The 22590-nt window shown below is 31.6% G+C and overlaps 1 protein-coding gene across 2 annotated transcripts; it reads right to left on the minus strand.

Annotated features, from left to right (window-relative positions):
- Nucleotides 1-4183: 4183 nt before the first annotated feature.
- Nucleotides 4184-20861, minus strand: LOC118191810 (leukocyte receptor cluster member 9-like). 2 transcript variants are annotated; one of them, XM_035362657.1, is made up of 2 exons: nucleotides 20655-20861; nucleotides 4184-5675 (listed from the first exon to the last, which is right to left on the minus strand). In XM_035362657.1, exon 2 carries the CDS (start codon nucleotides 5661-5663, stop codon nucleotides 4578-4580), a length of 1086 nt encoding a protein of 361 aa, XP_035218548.1. In that variant the 5' UTR covers nucleotides 5664-5675; nucleotides 20655-20861; the 3' UTR covers nucleotides 4184-4577. The 2 variants fall into 2 exon arrangements, with proteins under 2 accessions (XP_035218548.1, XP_035218547.1); XM_035362656.2 differs by lacking the exon at nucleotides 20655-20861 and adding an exon at nucleotides 11797-11819.
- Between the last annotated feature and the right edge of the window lie 1729 nt (nucleotides 20862-22590).

Here is a 22590-nt window from a genome sequence, read left to right on the forward strand (position 1 = left end):
AACGCATGTATACGACCTTGCTGGTTGGAGGGTTAAAGACTAGATAAAAAAAGTGAGTTTATAAAAAAGTAAAAGGAAAGGGCCGAACTAGATTTAAAAGAATTATGGGGGTGAGACAGAAAGAGAATATGGGGGGGAAAAAAAGAAAAGAAACTGCGATGTAACATAATTGTTGCGTATCCTAAAATGCAACGAACAATGCGAGCAAAATTTAAGTCTAGGTGCCCTATCACCTAAAAATAAAGTACCTATTGTACTACATGTAGTGTGGTGAGTGAGGTATTCATTACACCAGCCTAACATAAGTGCAAAATAAATTAGGAAATTTGATTGTTCGTTCCAGAAACTAAGCACAATAACATCCAGTTAAAGTAATATTTGTTTTTAATCAGAGCGTAAAACGATGCTGAAAAACCTCTGATCAGGATTTTAGCACTTTGAAAAATTTTTAGGTGTGCTTGCATTAGGTTTAGAGCACCAGCACAAACAAGGATTAGAAAAAAGGTAAGTTCGGGGAGTAGGAAACTGTATTACAGTCTATTCCCTATTTAGGAACCTAACGTTATGCTAAGACAGAAAAGCAAAAAATGGAACGTAGCGGAAGTATCAAATTTAATTGCAAATTTCATAGTTAGAATTATAATGAAAGATTGAAATATGAGCTGAATGAAGAGAAAAACAAGATAGAAAGAAAAAAGGGAGCAAAGGACAGGGGAAAATAAATAAAGGAAAACTATTCCGAGTGCCAAAAACTGTCATCTTACCAAACATTCAGGATTATGCTAATCATATGACTTCAACGATATAGCAACAAATTCATATGACAACTTAGACAGCGACGATTATGTTAGAAACATCTACGAGAGAATTGACCGCTGATATCATAAACAATCTAATTTATTACTACACACAAATATCTGAAGAGAATAAGCTAAAGGAAAAAAAAAAAAGTTAGCTAGTCATCGATATCAGAGAATAAAAAATGAATTACAAAAACCATTGGTTTTAAAAAAACTGTTTCTAATATACGAGTTTATCAATTGTATTTATTGAAAAACAAAGCAAATTTTCTTTGGGAATCAGTTATCAATTTTTTATGTATTTAGATTATTAATTAGTCCAGCATATTAGTGAAACCGATTATCCAGACTATGCGAGGTAACAGTACATTTACTCATAGGGGAAAAAAATAATTATGAATTGAACTATTGGAAAAACAGAATTATGAATTCCTTATTAACATTTGAAAAACAGAATTATGAAATTTCCTTATTCTGTTGCTTGCTAATAACTTTAAGTCAATTATTTTAGAATAAAACAGAGAAGGAAGCAATTAATTTTCAATTTAATTTTTATTAATTATTTATCATTCAATTATACAAGTAAAATCAATTTGTTCCTGATTAAAAAAATTCATGGCAATTAAGTAGTATGTGATCTTGCATGATCCCACGTTCAGTTAGTTATTTCTTAAGACTGAATCAATAAAATCTAAATGTGCAATAAAAAAAATAATAATAATAAAAAAGATTAAAGATTAAAAGAACAAGCAATTTTGGGATTGCCATCTAAAAATAACTAACTAAAAGCTGTAGATAACATGTTACATCATTACTGAAAAATATTTCCCAGCCACAATGTTTGAAGACAGTCATTTTGGGTGTAGACAAATTTCAAGTCTATGACTGCAAGCTAGTCAATATCTAAACCTGAGAGAATCTAATTACTGTTAGTAACTGTTGCCTAAATTGAGATTATTATTCAGATTTGACTTAGATAAGCATAAGATTTCAACTGCTCTCAATCTCTCAAGAGTTTTCCAGCAGTGGGCAAAATAATTAGATCTGGATGGTTTATTTGACCATGGCAATGCATTTGATGGCTATCTGGCTAATCATTAGGGTTAGAAAAAGCCATTTCACAGGACAGACAAAGAATATGATGCAGAAAATGGCTTAGTTTTTTATGATGTCAGAAATTCAGATGACCAGAAAATACTATAAGGCATAAAAAGAACATGCACATTAACAGCTATTATGAACAGCTATTAAATGAAATATCCTACTGAGTAAATCTAAGTAAATAAAATCAGTAATTTAAAACTATTTGTCATTAATAATAAAATGCACATTTTCAAACAGTTATGTGTTATGCAGTTCAGAACAGAAGAGAAATGCACCAAAGTAGAACATACAATTAGCAACAGCCTTGTGTTTGGCAGAGATTTAGACAAGTTCAATCAAGGACAAACAGGTACAGATCTCTCTTTAGCAAGAGTAGAGAATGGCAACGACCAAAATTTTACAATCATATACAGTGTGTTTTAAGTGCTATTTTCTTAAATGAAGATATTTTCCTCCAGAACGTAGTAACATTATTTCTATAGAAAGAAGTTGACAATGAATAGAATTTAATTATATAAAGAAAACAAAACTTCAAAGACTGTTTAAAGATCTATAAAAGACTGCAAAAGAAGATTTCCTAGAGTTATTTATCTAGTTTTGGAAACTGTCTATTATGTCTTTGTATCTCACATGTTATGTCCACTTATATAAATCTACAGATAATTAACACAAAGAATAACAAAAAACAAATACAGTTTTAAGAGGCAACAATGGCTTTCTAGGAAATAAAAAGAATCAGGCAAGAAAAGAGGAAGATATAAGAGAAGTGCTTACAAGCAAGAGGCAAAATAATCTCTTTATAAAAGTACTCATCCCCTCCTTTTTTTCATCAAACTGCTTTCAGTACATGAACTACAAATATTTTACAAAATCATAAGCAGAATACATATGTTTTTTTGAGATGAGAGATTAAAATAACATTAGAACTAAAATATTAAGAAATAATATAACTTATTAGATTATGATAAGTCTTGGATGTAAATAATATGATAATGAAATAATAATAATAAAACAATAATTCTTAACTACTGTAAATTAACAGGAATTATAAGTAAATCTTTTCAATTGTATAACAAAATAAAAATCTCAAATAATTCCATTATGCACTTAAAATTGTCTTGGGACTGACATTAAAAACTTCCAGTTCTTCAAATATAAGTAATTTATTTTATAAAATTGATTTTTCAAAAAAATTAATATTCAAATTTATGTGAAATTTTGATTTTTTTTTGGGGGGGGGGTTCTTTTTTGAAAGAAACCTTGAAAAACCAAAGTCTTATATTTGCAACATGAAAAATATTTGATTGAAAACCAACATTATTGTTAATTATTATATTTAATGAAATATTCCAGACTGGAATAAATCACAGCAAAATTATTAACTTTCACATATATTTTAAAATTATAAATGTTGCTTTATACCAACTAAAGTAATAATAATAATTTATATTGCATTTCTAAAGCAGTACTAAAATAAGATATCCCTATTAATATCAAGAGCATGTTTATGAAGTGGAAAATTAATAAAACCTTTTATTATTTGTGAAAACTGACTGCTTATGATGTATATTAATTTCTTATTAAAATGAGCAAATACATAAATAAGTTAACACTTTCATTGCTGGTCATGTGAGGTTGTATTGATAGTTAATGCCGTGTCATAAAAACAGACTGCACCAACTAACTTATTGTATGAAATACATTTTAAAAGAGGAAATAAAAGATTATTATGTATACTACATTGGTTGCCAAGCCTTAAAGCATAGAATTTTATGACTAAGCACCAGCTCGTGATAGGCACTACAGATAGAATTATTTCTGCGATACCGCATTGTGCGCTGGCACATGGCATTTAAAAAAGAATCAATATAAGTAAAAAATACACATTATTTTAATATGAAACTATATCACAAACAAATACATATATAAAACAAATGAATTAATTATAAGATAGTTACAAAGCTATTATTGCAAAATGTATATTTCAGAATGTTATTCGTGTATGATCTTTGCATGAAATGAAACTTTGTTTACAACTAGTTTCTAACCTTCACACCACGCCAATAACAGCATACGTATTCAAAATGTAACGTGGATTGAATTGAAAATCAACAATAAGATGATGCTTTTCCCACAACAGCACGTTACTGGCACCTGAGATATCACCCCCTCCAGAGCACAATTGGCTCTTCAGCAATAATGGCAATCACACACCACTGCACGAGTGGCAGAAAATGCGCTAAACAATTCAAATAATTTTGAAAATAAATACAATTAGATTTTCATTGAAAAATTCAGTTTTTTATTTAAAAATACTTTTATTTAAAAATACATTAAAATTAATACTTTAATAACAACATACATTGCTTCAAACAATAAATCATAAGACAAATATAAAATTGTATTCATAGCAAAATATCAGCAGTTCAAGCATTGCAATATCAGCACACTAAGTTCATTAAGCTATGACTAATACAGAGCCAAGAGGATTTACACATTATTAAAAGACTTACAACAATATTCACTCCATTTCTTACAACATAATGAACTGTCTTCTGACACGAGATGAATGAATCATATGAAACATATAATCTGCAATTTCTATTATTATATCCTTATTTAAGAAGAACTTCAGAAACTTTTTTCTTCATAAACATGACTAGCCATTTGTACTTAGTTTAAAGCTACTTCTGCTGCACACCTGTAAAACCCATCATCTCTACGAGCTTCTCCCATCTCACATAAATATAAAGTATTTATTTCTGCAATTCCAAATTCATTGTCTTCAAACTTCAGATAAAAATACTGATCTATATATTTGTTGTGTCTTAATCGTGTGGCAGGTCGATTTAACTTAGCTATTGTAACATGTGGAACAAAAGAAAATTTATCTGTTATATTTAATTTCCTGGATACTAGCTCATCAACAAGAGCAGTTCTCAAATTTATTAATTCTTCATTTGCTTCAACACATGAATACAGAACCCTATGGCGAAAATTATCTAATCCATCAAGATTTATGACAGCTAAGGGTAAATGTTTTGATGCCAAACACTGCAAAGCTGAAATGGCTTCACAAATCTCACTTGGGCTGCCTAATTTCAGAATGGAAAGTGTCAAATGATACATTTCAGGAGGAATACAACAGCTACCTAAATGTTCATCTCTAGCTTTGATGTAATCTGAAACTTCTTTCAAATTCTTGATTGTGTCTTCATTTGTAATTCTGGCAGCAATGAAGAAGTTTGCTCTTTCAGAGTTATCATACTCTTCTTCACTGCCTTCTGTATCTGAAGATTCACCTTGAGCTTCTTTATTTGTGCTATTGAGACCTTCCTCATGAAAATCTGAAAGTTCTTGATCAACAGAAGACATAAAATCATAAATACTTAACGGATATCCAGTTGATCCAAATATGATATCTTTCCGTGTCCTTTTGTCCCACACTTTTCTATTTTTATATTTAAAATACTGAATACGATGTTTTGGCAAAGCTAAAGTATAATTATCAACAACAGATGGATCCCGCCAATCAAGGGAATCAAACTTTTTCTCAACAATACCATCAAATCTATCCAAATAGCCAACTACGAATTTTGACTGTGGAAGAGAATCATCCCATAATAATCTGGAAATAACATCACTGGCAGTTTTCATCGAAGGCTTTTTAGAGTCCACAGGAAATGAACTGTTTTCATTATCTGTTTTGTTACTTTTGGATGATTTCTTGTCACTTTTCTTGTCAGATTTCTCTGCCATGATTACTGTGAACTGGAAAAAAAAAATATATATATATATAATATATCAAGCAAAGCAGTAATTACAATATTGAAGAATCAATTTGGTCTAGAAAACATCTTGCGCAATATGCTGCAAAATAAGTAAAATAGAAATTGTAGTAAGCTCGCCTAAAAGATACCAGGAGCTGTTGCTCCAAAAAGTTTAACACGTTTTAAAAAATTAATACATACGAAAACCAAACCATTAAACATGTAAAACATTAAAAAACAGAATCAGATAAAAAAGGTTTCTTTTTTATCTTGCAACCAGAAAACTATTTGATGTGTATTCGTGATATTTATAATGACGAGGAATTTGATTTAAATCATATCAAAGACGGAGTATATCGAGCTGAAATACTACATTTAGTAAGGAATTATAAGCCGAATAAAATAAAAACATCTGCCTTGAAGATAAGGATAGTTCTGACAGATCAACTTCCAGTTCATTACGCCGCTGCGACGTCCCCCCCCCAAGAGCAGCGTGAAATTGATAAACAGATTTGGAATGGTTAGAGAAGCAAAGGATATGCCTTTATCCAATTTTTGCAGCAATTCCACTTTTTGTTTGATGGACATCAAAACATGCTTTCGCTTTGTAGATCCTCTCGCAGTTATAGAATCGGAAATTCTTTTTGACATAATCGAAAGCTCAAGCTTAGTTTTATAAAATTGGTTTAACAGTCTGTAAAAAATAACAAGCCGGATCCAATTAGAAGATTAAGGAACAACGCAATCTGCAACATTAACTGAAATAGATAATTAGATAATTTTAGCATAGCTTATACCGTCCGTTATACATTAAACACGCATGCGTAAACGTATTATGCGCATGCGTAAGCGTATATGAGCAAAATACCTTTGCGCAATTGCGTTTACACATGCGCCGAAAGTTTGTAGCTTTGAGGTCCGGATTATAGATCATTCCGGATTATGGACGTCCGGATTAAAGACTTTTGACTGTATACAATTTTGAGAAAATGGCTTAGGAAAAAATTTTCAATAACACATATTCTTTCATCAAAATCTGCTGAAGAAGTATTAAACTAAAACAAGTCTACAAAAAGCTATTGACCTAAGTTTGATCCATCACAGTTTTCGATTAGCGAAATTAATCTTCTTCCCTCTCTGCCAACATATAAGTAATAGACATATTTTTATATTCCCTTCTTCAAAGTCACTACAATTATTAAAGACTATATCTTACCATCAGTCCACAATCAATTTTCATTGTACACTGTAGCAGTAAGCAAGCCATCAAAACAAATATTTAAGCTCAGCATTATAAAGTATAGGCACAGTTCCCTTTCCAATGATCCAATCTCTCAATGAATTCTCTGACTTGAAATAATATTTTACTTAAAAAATTTTAACTTGATTGTTTCTTTCATTTGATTTATTATGTTGTTTAATGTGACAACAGAAGTTTTGAAATTTTTTTGGGGGGGGTGGGGAAGGACAAGGGATAGAGTTTTAAATTGTTTTACTACAACATGCTTAAAAAAAAAAAAAAAAAAAAAAAAAAAAGAATACCCCTCCCAGAAGGAGATGCAACTGCTCTTGATTATGTAAAACACCAAAAATCAAAGTTTTAATGGCAATAAATAAATAAAAAATTTAAACTAAAATCAATGGTTAACAATACTCGGAATCATTTCCTACATGGCCAATAATATAGTTTGATTTTTTAATAAACACACTAATTTCATTCAGAATACTTTCCTTTTGAATCCAAAAAAATACCTCCTGAATAGCTAAAATTCAGTTTTAAAAAAAGTACACATTGATGGCAATTTTATTTTTCTGTGCAAATATAAAAATTCCATGATGAAAACAAGGTTTGTACATATTTCTGCACATAAAAATTAAGTACTTAATTACCATGTGCAGAAATGAAGCTTTCTGCGCATGGACCATTAATGAAAAAAATTAAGGCCCCCAACAACAAATGGGAATTGAATAAATTCAATTAAAGATATTAGCTATGCCTGACTTCACTTTTGTGATACCATCCTAAGAATAAAATAGATCCACAAGTATAACACATTATTATTAAACATAATAACAATAATTATAAAACAAATTTGAGAATAAAATCAACTTTATAAAATTTATCAAGTAGCATTAAATATTTTACCCTTATAATAATTGGACATATTCGAAAGATTAGTGATATTTTATTAATGTTTTGCTAACATTTAGCTTTATGCTGATATTTTTCATGTCTTATTTTGTCTTGCTCAGTTTAAAGGTTTAGTAAATAGCAGGTAGATTTTATGTCAAACGGCATAGGTTAAAATGAGGAGTAAAATCATAATCAGCATAATTCATTACAGAAGAATGGCTGTTGCCACTGCTGCTGCTTGTCTACAGAGAGGGCTGCTGATTAGAACAAACCTGAAAGCCTGATGTAGGCCCGCTTGGTCAAGTTTTGAAAGTTAATTGTGATCTGCCTGTCTGATGCAGTTAGTGTCATAACTTCATGAAGAGTTTCTGAGGTTGTAACCCAGTTTATATATTTTAAGGTTCCAATAAGCTACTAAAGTACCAGAGGTGATAACTTGTTTTGTATTATTTTAAGTATCACTAGATAAAAAGAATTAAGTTTTACATTAATTTTTACATTTTTGTGCTATATCTTGTGACCACGATAAAGATTAATAAAAGGCAATAACTCCCATTAATATGCAGAGATAACTTTTAAAGGCAGTCAGTTAGTTACAAATAATTAAATTAGCTAATTAGATACCCTTAGTCATTATAGATTTACATGGCCTCTTATTAAATTTATCTTTTAAAAAAGCACTATTACACACAATCTATTAACATGCCACAGTTTAAAATACATGTAATTTATAACATTAAAAGCAAGAAAACACTTGCATTTTGTAGTAACAATACTCAACAAAATATTTATGCATCTTTTCAATTTGAAGCCTTTTCAGATATTCTGGTTAATTTACACCAATTTCCTTCTCTTTGTGCCTCTTTACAAACAATTAGAAATTTGTTTCAATATGCAAACAATATTCCCACTAGTTTCTGAGTGTTTTATCTCCTAACTTGCCAGTCTATCGACTATGTACCTATGAGGTTTTACTTTATCTGATAAAAGTTAAATAGTCCCAAACCACTGATAGATGTGAAGTAAATTATCACTATGTCTGAAAGTAACTACAAAGTTTAAAGTTATTAATAAACCACTTTTTTAAAAAGACCTTAGAATGTAGAGACATGTTCTTATGCTAGCAGAATCAACTACAGCTTATAATGATCCAATTAAACAGGAAAAACCAAATTCAAACCAAAAATGTGGACTACACAATTTAATTTTAACCTAAGCTGGCTCAGTAACACTTCGTAACTTGTCATAATGTAATTATCGCATAACAAATTCAAATACCTAAAGCCATAATGCAAAGATGAATTATTAGAAATTACCAGAGCTGGTAGGAACTAATGCAGCATGCAAGTGGAGGTCAAAAGCAAATTCTGTCTTACAACCCCAAAAAACCTTACCTTAAAAACTATCTAAGTGATTTTCATTCTAGTGAGGAAACAGAAAATTAGCAAAGGCTGAAATTATAAAGAACTGCATAATTTACATAAAAACTGCACATATCTTTGAAAAATAATTTTCTTTCTCTTTATGTATTTGGTTTCTCTCTTCAATACTTTCCTCTTCATTTTAGAATGTTTGAATTAATTAAATATTTCTGTTATGAAAAACTAAACACATTTAGAATGTATGGGAAACGGTGCTAATTTGATTTCTTTAGTAATATGAGCATTCAGAATAAATATGAAATGATATATGGTAAGGGCCGATTACAGAGCCGGTGCAACACAATTTTTAGAATTGAGTGACACATTGAGTAACAAAATCTATAAATGGCAAAATTTTAGAATTTAGGAAGGCACTAGGCAGCAGAATTCAGGATCCACAGAGATTGCATCAGGAGTGTGTGGTGCTAGCCCAGTGTATGATGCACAGAGCCGTAGCTAGAGTTTTCAGCACCTGGGGACAACTGAAGATTTTGCACTCCCTTCTGTATGCTAAGGAGAAAAGCATTTCATTCTAAAATTTTGTAACATAAGTGAAGGAACTGACAAAAATTGAATAATTGGCTAATAGTATAACTTTAATGTGATCAAATTAATGTATTACTCTGATCATATATATCAGAGTAATATATAATTTGATCATATTAAAGTTATTATTAGGAATGCTTTCTTAGAGTTGGCAACAAGAATTAAAATTCAAAAACTAGATATAAGACGTCAGCCATTTTCTATTAGTATCTTGCATTTTGTGCGTCATATCTGTATTTGCTGTTAGTTCAGTTCCATTAAAATGTCTTTGTAATCAAGAAGCCCCATAGATTTAACTTATGCCGCCCTCTACAAATTATCAGAAGTGGGATAGTAAACAAATTGAAAAGTCTACAGATTATCAGAAGTGGGATTACCAAGCAAATTTTCTTCAATTTAAGCAGCAGCTATCAATTTTCACAATAAGCTGATGTCAGATCATAGAATAAAGGGAACAAAAAAGTTAAGAAGCGAAGATGCTTTTGAATTAAAAGTAAGAAAAATAGCTGAAGCAATAATATGTACTTCAATGTTTTGATTGATTTATTTTATGCAATTAAAAGCAATGTTTAATTAAAAAAAAAAAGAAGGTAAACTTTTTTTATACATACGTTTTACATTAACTTGATAAAATGTTTGCTAAAGCAGAAGATATTCTGATTGTGAAAAATTAGTAATGTGTATATTTTATACCATGCTATATTCGAAGAAGGTGATCATAATATTAAGAAGCAATTACATAGTTTTAGAGGATTTGGTTAGTATGGAAAATTTTACAGACGTCAAAGTAACATTGAAACTTCAAAGCATATGGAAGTAAATCATTCTGAAGTACTGTAAAGTTACGGGAAAGCATAAAAATGCAGATTGTTCTGAAAGACTAAAACTTAAAATGGTTCTGAAATATAAAAGCTTGAAATTTCTTAGGTGCTAAATATATCCCATTTGAGCTAAAGTATGGATGATTAACGATAAAGAAGTAGCCAGTATAGATACTAATGACGACAAAGATGGAGATGGGGACAATGAACGAATATGACTTTTAAGCTGGACATTACACAAATGATTATGACGTTGTGATGAAGATTATATGATTGATAATGACAATTAGATTGAGATTATATGAATGATTATGATGAAGAGGTGGAGATAACATGAATGATAATGACGATGAAATGAAGATTATATGAGTAGCAATGATGATGAGATGGGGATTATACGAATAAAGATGTCGATAAAATTTTATGATACTGATAATGACAAAGCAAAGAACTGTATATGACGAAGAAGCCAGCAAATAGTTCTCTGTACTTGTTATGTAAAGTCGTTATCCAGTTTGTGGAAAAAGTCGGATCTTTCGAGGCGAAAGAATCATCAGGATAGCCGAATGTAAGAATTGACAAAGAATTAAATAATTAGCTTACCATATAAATCCATGTAATATATAATTTGATCATATTAAAGTTATTAGGAATGCTTTCTTAAGAGTAGCAACAAGAAGCCGTTTTCTATCAGTATCTTGCATTTTGCATTTTGTGTGTCGTATGTGTATTTGCTGCGTGTTCAGTTCCATTAAAATGTATTTGTAATCAAGAAGCCCCACAAATTTAACTTATGCCACCCACATGGACTCTACAAATTATCAGAATAGGGAGATACAAGTCTACAAAAGTTTGGCACCCCATGGATGCTGTGCCGGGGGACAGATGTTCACACTTGTCCCACACTTGCTACCTCACTGATGATGCATAAGATGAATCTTTTAAAATGTCAGTTTTCAATTTCTGTAGTAATAGAAAAATTCCTTCCTTTTAAATGCTTGTCCATGTGATAAGATTAAAAGCATTTTTGATATTTTCCATACTTGTGTCTAGTGAAAAGTAGAGAAAAAAAAGGGAAGATAAACAGGTTAAGAAAAAGACTTCTAGTAGCAGATGTAAAACATTCAAATATTATGATTTCATTGTTCTTCCCCCCCCCAAAAAGTAAACTTCATCACAAACTTTCTGTAAAATACATACATTACGTGTTAATACCATGAACACATTTTTCTGGAATCTTCCAGATTCGTGGGTTTATGCATCTTGCCTAAACTTTCCAAGTTGCAATGGCTAAAATCCTAAAAAAAAATTTTACATCTACCAATTCTGTAACAGCAAAAAGCAAAAATACATTGGAAAAAAAAAAAAAAAAAGAGGAAAAGTGTAACATTACTTTTATAGAGAAAACTGATGCATATTGACACAATTACATGGGAAAAACTCTTACAGTGGAAAAATTAAAATGAAGGCATTTTTAATTAATTGCATAGCTATTTTGCTTTTGCTAAGAATTGTTTCATAAACTGTGCTAAAGTGCAATTTTAGCATTTATTACTTAGTTTATTTTTTAGATTAAAAATATTGTGTAATAAGTTGCCAAAATGGAAAGTAATGCTGCGTTATGATATGCTAGCAAAAAATAAAAATACTTCATGTTATTTCTCGAATACAATTTCAATATATTAGCATTATTTTAATGCAATTTATCAGCGTTATAATGTTTTAAAAAAATATCTTCGAAAAATTCCAAGATTTTCAGAATTAAAAATTTTCTATAGAAACTGATCTTAAAATCACCAAATTTAGAACCATTTAATAAAAGAATTTACATTCCCCAAAGCGAAAAGTTGTTTAAGAGCTCTTCAGTAGAAAAAAAATGAAATAATTTCAAAATGCTTATGTTTCACTTCTTACTCAGAAACTTGAATATCCCACTATTTATATTAGAAATAGGAAAAAATCATAGTCCATGAACTTATTCACCTGTTCAAAAGATAACTATATTTATCAATGAATCGCCAAAAATATTTGTAACAAATGCAAATTAACATTCAAAATGGGAGCAGTAAAAACAGACAGAAATTTCAGATGATTAAAATTAAGGACTTCATGCCAAATCTGGTCAAAATTAAGGACTTTTAAGGACCAAAAAATTTAAGAACTTTTAAGGATTCTTATGGACTGTACGAACCCTGGAAAAACATAAAAGTCAATCCTAATGTCAGAATTCAGTGGTTGGTAACAATTCTGTTCCAACATCATGCAAAAATAAGTTTTACCAAAATATTTTACTCAGAAAGGGAAGACGGTAACTTCATTGATAAAGTGTTTTTTAATCTCAAAACTATTCATCCTTAAATCACCTTAACTATTTACTAACTAAATATTTTGACTGAATTTCAAAAATCTAAAAATAGCCATTTTAACCATTACATGCTAGAGTGAACAAAGCACTTATAGGAACTGAATAAAGTACCACCTTATTAGAAGTTGATAAATTTTTTAGAAAGTGACAAACTCTTGCAAGCATGCTCATAACAATTATTTTGGAAAAAAAAAAAAAAAAACTGGAAATTGTGAACTTGTACCTGATAATCAAATTTTACCTTTTCATCTGTAAAAGACTGCACCATGGTGGTTACATTCATTCATATGAGGTGTGGCACACACACACACACACACACACACAAAAAAAAAAAAAAAAAAAAAAAAAAGAAACTAGTCCAATAAATCATTATACTTACAGAATCAGTTCTTTGTGACATTATTACCTTCTAGGTTTTCGGAAGGCCCTTCAGGAGATTCTCCATTTTTGACTGAACCTCTTCAACCGAGGTAAAATGGCTTCCCTTTAAACAAGATTTAACTTTAGGAAATATAAAAAAGAGGCATACAGCCAAATCAGGTGAATAAGGAGGATGCCCCATCACACTAATGTTTTTCCTAGTCAGAAACTGCTTGATAGATATGGCCGTGTGAGCGGGTGCATTGTCCTGGTGCAATAGTCATCCATCACTCCACAACTGTGGCCTTTTTTCACAAAGACTTTTTATAGAACTTCAGTGCAGTAGTGTTGATTAACAGTCTGACTACTGAGAACCACTCAATCATTACAATTTCATTAATGTCGAAGAAGACAATTAACATTGCCTCAAATTTTGATTCTGACATGCTACACTGTCTCTTCCCCCTGAAAACCGCTTATGCTATTCAAACACACGTGCACGAGACAATGTTTCATCTCCATAAGCCTCAATTGACATTTGAAATGCTTCTGTGGCTGAGTTCTTAAGTTTCACAAGAAACCTGATCTTAATTCGCTGTACAGTTTTTACATTAGACATTTTTTCCGGCAGAATGCAGTTGCCAAGTTCACTCAAGGACGCAGTACTCCCAACCGCTGTGATCGGTTAAGTTGAAACTGGCCACATGGATAGAGGAGGTGTGGGGGATGACATCACAAAAAACTTTTGTTGCCGACTCCACTCTTTTTTAAGCTACACAGTCTCTCTCTTTCTCTTTTTTTTTTTTTTTTTTTTTTTTTTTGTATTACACACCTCATAAGTACCCTTAATGATTGCCTAACAATAACATTTGGTTATTCACAAAAGCATTCTTCATCACATTTGAAACAATTTTAAGTTAATTTTAACGAAAGGTCTTACTGATCAGTCTTAACACATATAAGTAATACTCCTCAAAACAGCATAATGTAAGATCTAAATGTGCAAAAAAACTCCCAGATAAAAGTCGGTTAATTATTTTTATAATTCAAGAATAGTAGATAAGAAATCCACATCAATTTACAAAAGTTACAATAATTCCTAAAGACCACTTTTATTATATTGTAACGTCTTAAGCTATTTTATCGACCATCGCAAAGTTCTCAGAAAAAGACTGATCACCTCGAAAGTTCCCACGGACAGAGTATTTCTTAGCGAATTCTCGGAAAGAGGAAGTGACCAGCAGTCACGAAACAATCTCAGCTTTTTTGTTACTCTTATAGTTGTTCGAAAGGAGACATTATTCAGTTCCCTTTCATCAGTTTATGGGTTCAGTGTCTCAGACCACCAGTTTTTGGAATCGAAAAGTTCCCACGTACTTTTTCCCAGGCTGTTTTCATCATATCCAGTTTTTAATCAAAGTGCTCTCGCCAATCAAGAGGCGCTTCTAAAAATTCCAGACAAATAAGGATCCTGGAAGTTTTACCAACACGCCCAGGACAACTTGAACAAAATCATGGAATGCAGTTCCAGAGAGAGATGAAGAGAAAATGTGAAAGTTAGTTGCAGTAAGTACAGAGAGAAACCTCCTCTCGGTTAAGCTTGGCCACGAGCAAATTTTTGCTTCGCTCTGCGTAGAGCAATATTAATATCTCTGCCAAAAGATTTACAGCGAGGTAGCCGGGTTTGCCACTACCTTACGAAGAGCATCCTGCTCGGCAACCACCGGCTTAGAGATTCGATTTATTCAAGACAGCCTCATCTTGAACTATTTCCAAACAAGAATTCTAAACAGGAATTTATTCACCCTACTGTCAGAACAATATTTTATAAGTTTATTTATTTATTTTTTTACATATAGCCTAGAAAGAACCCAAACAAATTTATTTACACTACCTCTTGTCTTTCGAATTCGTCACAGCTATAGAGCCTATGTGCAAAAATGGAGGCAGCTAAATGGATCCTGGAGGAAGAAGTAATTGAGACTTCTCCGTTTCCCATGCAGTGTCAGCTACAACAAAGACTGTGTGGAAAACTGTGCAAAAAGTGCCTGCAAAAGGACAGAAGAAAATTTCCTCTTGTGTGGACAATAGCAAGTTTCAGCGATCTTATCTCTGAATACGCGTTTGCGGAAAGAAGTACCTCCAACTGTGAGACCTACTATGAAGTGATTTGCTGCATCCCGAATAGTGATTTCCCTGCTAAGCGAAAAAAGCGTGTTTTCTTTAGTGATATAAAAAAGGAAACATATAGTGCCATGGTTAGGATCAAGTGCTTCTGAATAGAATAAAAATATGTGTATCTACTTGTCTGCAAAACGGGATAAGTCAATTTGGGCATTAACTTTTGTAGAGGCAATATTTATTTTATTACGTGAAATTGCCGTGTCTAATTTATATGTTTAAATTGATAGGTCACTCATAACCCTGAATGGTTCTGAGAAACCGAATTTTAATGTCAAATTTTCAAATTTAAGAGGCATATGTTATTTATAAATTAAGTTCTCTTGAGCTTTCGTCGAAAAGTATTTTAGAAATTTGCTTATTGTATTGATCATTATCACCTGTTTGAAATATTTTAAACCTGTAAGCTGAAATTATTTGCTTTAAATTTGCTTTAATTCCTTAAAATTTTGCTAATCGCAAGTAGTCTGTGTAAAGCATATAATAAATTACAATGCAATTTTGTGAAAGATTTTGATAGTAGTCTATGTCAAGCATATCATAAATTGCAATATTTTTTTGTGTTATTCTATTTAATTTTAAAGTGTGAAAGATTTTGTAAGCAGCTAATACATTTGCAATACTATTTTTTGTGTGTATGATCTGAAATTTTGGAATTAGCAATATGTCACATCTTGGGAAGGGTAGAAAACAGGATCTCATTCTGTCTGAGGAATTAGGTTTAGAGATTTCCCCAATGCAAAAATACAGGATCTTAAAAACCCCATTATGACGAAAAATTTGTCAAGGAAACGCTAGAGTCTATTATTGAAGCTCGGATTGAACAGTGCAGGCTCGAAGAAGCCAAAAGGGAGAGAGAGTTTGAATTGGAACGACTGAGGTTGACAAACTCCAACATCAGAGAAATTTCCCAGAATAATATTCCAAGGTCTATAAGAGAATTGAAAAATTTAATGCAGAGATATAATCCTGAATCATCCGACATTTCTCTATATTTAGCGATGTTTGAGCGTCAGGCTCATAAAGCGAATGTACACGAAGGAGACTGGGTGTCGCATTTGATGGCTTTATTGCCAATGGCCATTGTTTCTATTATTCTACAAGAACCAGAAGAGGAGCTTGATAATTATGCTTACGTAAAGAAAATTCTTTTACAACATTTCAAGTTGAGCCCATAGGCTTTTCGGGTTAAATTTGTTCAGCACCATCGGCATGCAGGTACTCGATGTAAAGATTTTGGCTTCGAGCTGAGGAATTATCTGGAGGAGTGGTTGAACGGAGGGGAAATGTGAGATTTTGATTCTTTGAAAGACTTGATGTTGACAAATCAAATTAAATGTTGCGTAAATGGCGAAATTTGCGAACATTTTGTGGATGATTGGCCGAATATAATATCTTCCTCTGAATAAGTCAGAAAATTAGATGAATATGAAGAAGTACATAGGTCCATTAAGAAACCGACAGCACTATTATTTGTTAAAAGTACTGTACTAGACACTAAGGAAAGGAAGAAAGGTGAGCCTAGAGATCGAATACGTTGTGGTGATGAAGGTGCGGTAGAAATGACTGCCGAGAAATGGAAGTCAGATACCCTTCAAATTCAAAAACAGAGAGCACCTAGATGCTATAAATGCAACTCAGAGAATCATCTCCGATACCAGTGCCCGCGATTAAAAGCTACGACGGAATACATCGAAGTCATGAATAATTTGGATATTTTGGGTACCCCAAACATGTGGCTTGACCCATATATTAGTACTGTGATAGTCAACGATCGAAAGATTAAAATGTTTAGAAATACTGGATCCACTATTGACTTAATAGGAAGGGATCATGTAACATCAAATATATTGTTAAAGGAAACTATCTTGATCAAGCAACCTTTGGACCCGCAACCGGTACGATTGCCTCTTGCACAAGTACAACTCGAAGGAGAGAATTTTAGGAAGCTACCAAAGCGGCAGTAATTAGCTAAGACCTCAATCAGGAATACTACTTATTGGGTAATCGAAGAGCTCAGTTGATTGACCAAAATATTAAGATCTTTGGTAAAGATAATGCAGTACAAGCGAAGATGCCCCAACGAGATGCAGCCATTAACCCAAACAAAAGAAGGGAGAAGAATGTCAAGGAGTCCGTACAGATGAAAAAGGGAAGTTTCCCCGTCGAGTCAGCTAAGGCCCGAGGCAAAGAAAGAGTGAAGTGTCCTCACCGTTCGGACAACAAGTCAAGAAATGGACAAATCAAGGTAACAAAAGCGGTTATTAACCCACGAAGTGCATGGGCTTCTTTAGATTTACGAAGAAAGCAAAACTTTTCTAAGAAAAAGACATTGGTCTGCCAGGACGAATTTTTGTCTGGAATCCTGGAAGAAAGAACTCGGAAAAGAAGGAGTGCAGGAAGACCCCGGAGCGTTTCTATTCACGATGCTGTTCTGAAATTGGAAGCTGAACATCGAAATCGAACAGATAACTGGCAAAGTAGTTTGGAAGATAGGAACAAAAAATTTAACCGTAAGTGGAAAACTCAGACATAATGAAGGCTCGGAAGTGCGAAAACGCACCAAATAAATTGAGATTTTATCTGAATTAGGTCTCAATAAGAGCCGAGAACTTGTTTCGAGTACCATAATTTTTTTTTTCGTTTATTGTAGTACTTTGTATTTGTATATTGTGTGTTGATTCTTTTAGAATTATGTAGGATTTATTGTGCTCCTTAGCTTTACAGTACAGTTGCAGCCTTGCAATTTGAGGTTGTTTATCGCCCAGGGAGGCTAAATAAATGCCAATGGGCTGAGTCGTCCAGAGGAAACACTCTGTGCTAGGATGTGATTCTTCGGTTATTGAATATGTATTTTTTATGATGTGCAAATATAATGCTAGAATAGTATACAAGTTATTTTTGTTTCCTGTTAAGCATATTGTAATGTGTGTATATCTATTGAATTTATTAAGTTCTCGCCTCTAAGGGTAATGCCTAATTGACATATATGTGAACTATCTATTAGTGATATTATTAGTATTATTATTATTGAATGCAACAGTGTTCTTGTATAAATGTGCTTGAGGATATTATTTAGAGGTCAGAGATATTTATCTCCTGTGTGTTTTGTTTTACGAACTAGTGCAGAAGTTAGGTGAACTTTTCTCTAGTCTAAACTTGAGAAAAGTTCTTCCCAAATGGGGAAGGAATATAGCTGTAATGTCTTAAGCTATTTTATCGACCATCACAAAGTTCTCAGAAAAAGAATGACCACCTCGAAAGTTCCCATGGACAGAGTATTTCTTAGAGAATTCTCGGAAAGAGGAAGTGACCAGCAGTCATAAAACAATCTCAGCATTTTGTTCCTCTTATAGTTGTTCGAAAGGAGACATTGTTCAGTTCTCTTTCATCAGTTTATGGTTCAGTGTCTCAGACCACCCGGTTCAAGACCCCCAGTTGGAATTGAAAAGTTCCCACGTACTTTTTCCCAGGCTGTCTTCATCATATCCAGTTTTTAATCAAAGTGCTCTCACCAATCAAGAGGCGCTTTTAAAAATCACGGATAAATAAGGATCCTGGAAGTTTTACCAACACGCCCAGGACAACTTGAACAAAATCATGGAATGCAGTTCCAGAGAGAGATGAAGAGAAAATGTGAGAGTTAGTTGCAGTAAGTAAAGAGAGAAACCTCCTCTCGGTTAAGCTCGGCCACGAGCTTAATAGTGGATCCAGTATTTTTAATAGTGGATCCAGTATTTCCAGAGCTTAAATTTTTGCTTTGCTCTGCGTAGAGCGATATTAATATCTCTGCCAAGAGATTTACAGCGAGGTAGTCGGGTTCGCCGCTACCTAACAAAAAGCATCCTGCTTGGACACAGCTCAGTCCGGCAATCACCGGCTAAGAGATTTGATTTATTCAAGACAGCCTCATCTTGAATTATTTCCAAACAACAACTATAATCTTGGCTGAGTTCTAAACAGGAACTTATTCACCCTACTGTGAGAACAATATTTTATAAGTTTATTTATTTATATATATATATATATATATATATATTTTTTTTTTTTTTTTTTTTTTTTTTTTTTTGCATATAGTCTAGAAAGAACCCAAATAAATTTATTTACGCTACCTCTTGTTTTTCGAATTTTGAATGATTTTGCCATATAATCCCTCATGGTGACTGATAGGTAAAAGTTTACAATTGGATGCACCTTGTTTTTTGGCAATTCTCTTTTGATGCCAAGAAGGCACAATTTCAAGATGGTTGCTAGACAAAACCAAAATAAGAAGTTTTATTTCATTTCATCATAATTTTCTTCCAATGCTTGAACAATTTTAATTTTGAAGAATTATTCTTATTTATGCAATCACTATACTAAATCACTGTCTATTACCAGCTAAATAACATTATTTGGCATTTAGTATTATTTATTATAGTAACACTCAAGAATGATAAAAATAACTCATATTTTTCTGCGTTAAAGAAATTAATGTTTTTCAAAGAAATCTTGCTGCTGTAATTTTAAAACTTCTCAGTCAAACCTAAGCACTATTTTTCTTGACAACGAACAAAATCCAAAAATTTTCTTAACAACTGTCTCTGTCTCATATAAACTCCAAGATCAATCTAAAATTAAATATTTCGTAGAGGCTAATATATTTAATTTGAAATTTCAAGACCAAAAATAACTATTACAGTAAAAGAACAAGAGCACTGCAAACAGATATACATTAGTAGATAGCATAAGGCACGGCGCTGAATTCAGATACATTTTACTGAAATGAATGTTATGACATTCACTAAATGTATTATAACGAATATACCAGACGCTATATTTTATTCAGTACGTGAATAATGCAGCATGTTTCTGACTAATTTTCAGATATCAAAACCTAGGATTAATATAAAAACCCAAATTAAAATTTAACTGAATAATAAAGATAGATATTTTACTATACACCCAAATCTTCGTGATCTCAGATTTACAAATATAAGATTTATATTTTTTCATATGAAAAAAAATCTAATCTAGGACCTGTATACAATTACATAAATAACTTCAAGCGCTGGAGGGAAAAAAATAAAACTGAAGGTTTTAGTCAGCAGTTATAATACACTGATATGAAACTAACTTAAATAACAGGCAATTACAAAACATACACACTTACCTGCCTACGATCAATTCACAAGTGACAACAACTGCCATTGTCTGCACCGGCCTTCGCTCTTTTAGTGTCCCCTTTGAACAGCATGCACGCTGTTGCATAACACTATGTCATATTTCCAATAGTTATGAAATCTTAAAGGCTCGTTTCCACTACTGCGTACGAACGCGTTGCGTCAATTGAAGACACGCCTACGGCATCCGTACAAGCGTTTCCACTGCTGCCTATGTGTAAAATATTTTCATTTTCCGCCGCTAGGTGTCACTGTAATATTTTGGCGCAAGCAGTTCGCAAGCAAGGTTCTTTAATTATACTCGTTCGCAAGTTACGACGACTGAATTTTTCCCTCTTAAGCGAGTATTGTTTGTTTTGGATTTGATATGGAATTTTAGATAAGTAAGGTTATAATGCATATTATGAACATCACGAATTCCATAGAAGCTGAACTAAATTTAAAAAAAAAATTTTGTGTTTCTAGAAGCCTTAAATATTATGAAATAATATATATATTATTAAAACTAAAATGTACTGTTAGTGAAAAAGTAAACAAATAAATAACATAAAATAAAAAAGTTAAAGGGATTAAAAAATAGTTGGTACTTTAAAAGTACAGAGCAACTGTAAGGAAAGGTTCACAATATTTAAGCAAAATTTGCTATGCTTGTATACCGCTGACTTCAGGGTCATAGCTGGATAATTTATTAGAAATCTCGTTTGTTTTAAAATGCACTATGGGCAGTTATATTTTATACATAATCCATAAAATATTATTTTTAATTTAAACATTTTTAATTCATATCTCTTTTTATACAAGAAGTTATAAAAATAAGATTTTTCTCTTTATATATACACACATTAGGTAAAGAAAATGGAAATATTTAATTAATTAATTCCTGCGCTTCTGCAGGAGAGGACTGAATTTAAAAGCAATTATTATAGTAATTTTTTGTTAAAAAAATGTTTAGGGCATTAATACTGTCTCATGTTAATTGGAATGAAAGTTTAGAGTCGTAAACATCCCAAAGTCTGAGCACATGTATATACATTCACATAAAAGTGAAACGAAAATATATATATATATATCTGCAGGGTTTCAAAATAAATTAAATTTAAATAATTCTCTTGCGCCATTGCTGCAAGGAATGAAATTTGAATTTAACAAACATTTTCTATTCGTAAAAATTAAAAGTTAATTAAATTTAAATGAAATTTAATGCAAACAAATAAAGGATTAATTATTGCTGCGAACTAATATACAATATCATTTAAATTCTGAGAGCATATGTAAATCAAGTGCAAGTATCAAAATCCATGAATAAATATATAATTCGAAAAATTTATTTATCCTATTATTCATTTATGCATTTTTATAATTTTTTTAGGATTAATAAGCTATCCTATTATTCACTTACGCATTTTTATAATTTTTTTAGGATTAATAATCTATCCTATTATTCACTTATGCATTTTTATAATTTTTTTAGGATTAATAATCTATCCCATTATTCACTTATGCATTTTTATAAATTTTTTAAGGATTAATAAATTTTTGGAATTATATATTTATTCATGGATTTTGATACTTGCACAGCAATAATTAATCATTTCTTTGTTTGCATTAAATTTCATTTAAATTTAATTAACTTTAAATTTGCTTTTTACGAATAGAGAATGTTTGTTAAATTCAAATATATATGTACAGGATATGCTTTAAATTAGTATTATATAATTTTCAAACTTTTTTGCGGGAAAAATTTAAATAAATAAGAGCATAAATAAAACAATATATTTAATGCATATAATAATAGAAATAAATTATAAAACACGAATATAGATCAAATTGGAATAAAAAGGTAAGAAAGTTGCAGACATGGTCCAAAAAGCCTATGGGATTCTAACTCACGACTCCAAAAAGTGGACATCGTTACCATTAGCTTTA

Source organism: Stegodyphus dumicola, chromosome 6 (assembly GCF_044657685.1).
Source record: "Stegodyphus dumicola isolate Sdum_Otavi_A_Nest chromosome 6, ASM4465768v1".
In the NCBI taxonomy this organism is placed as follows: domain Eukaryota; kingdom Metazoa; phylum Arthropoda; class Arachnida; order Araneae; family Eresidae; genus Stegodyphus; species Stegodyphus dumicola.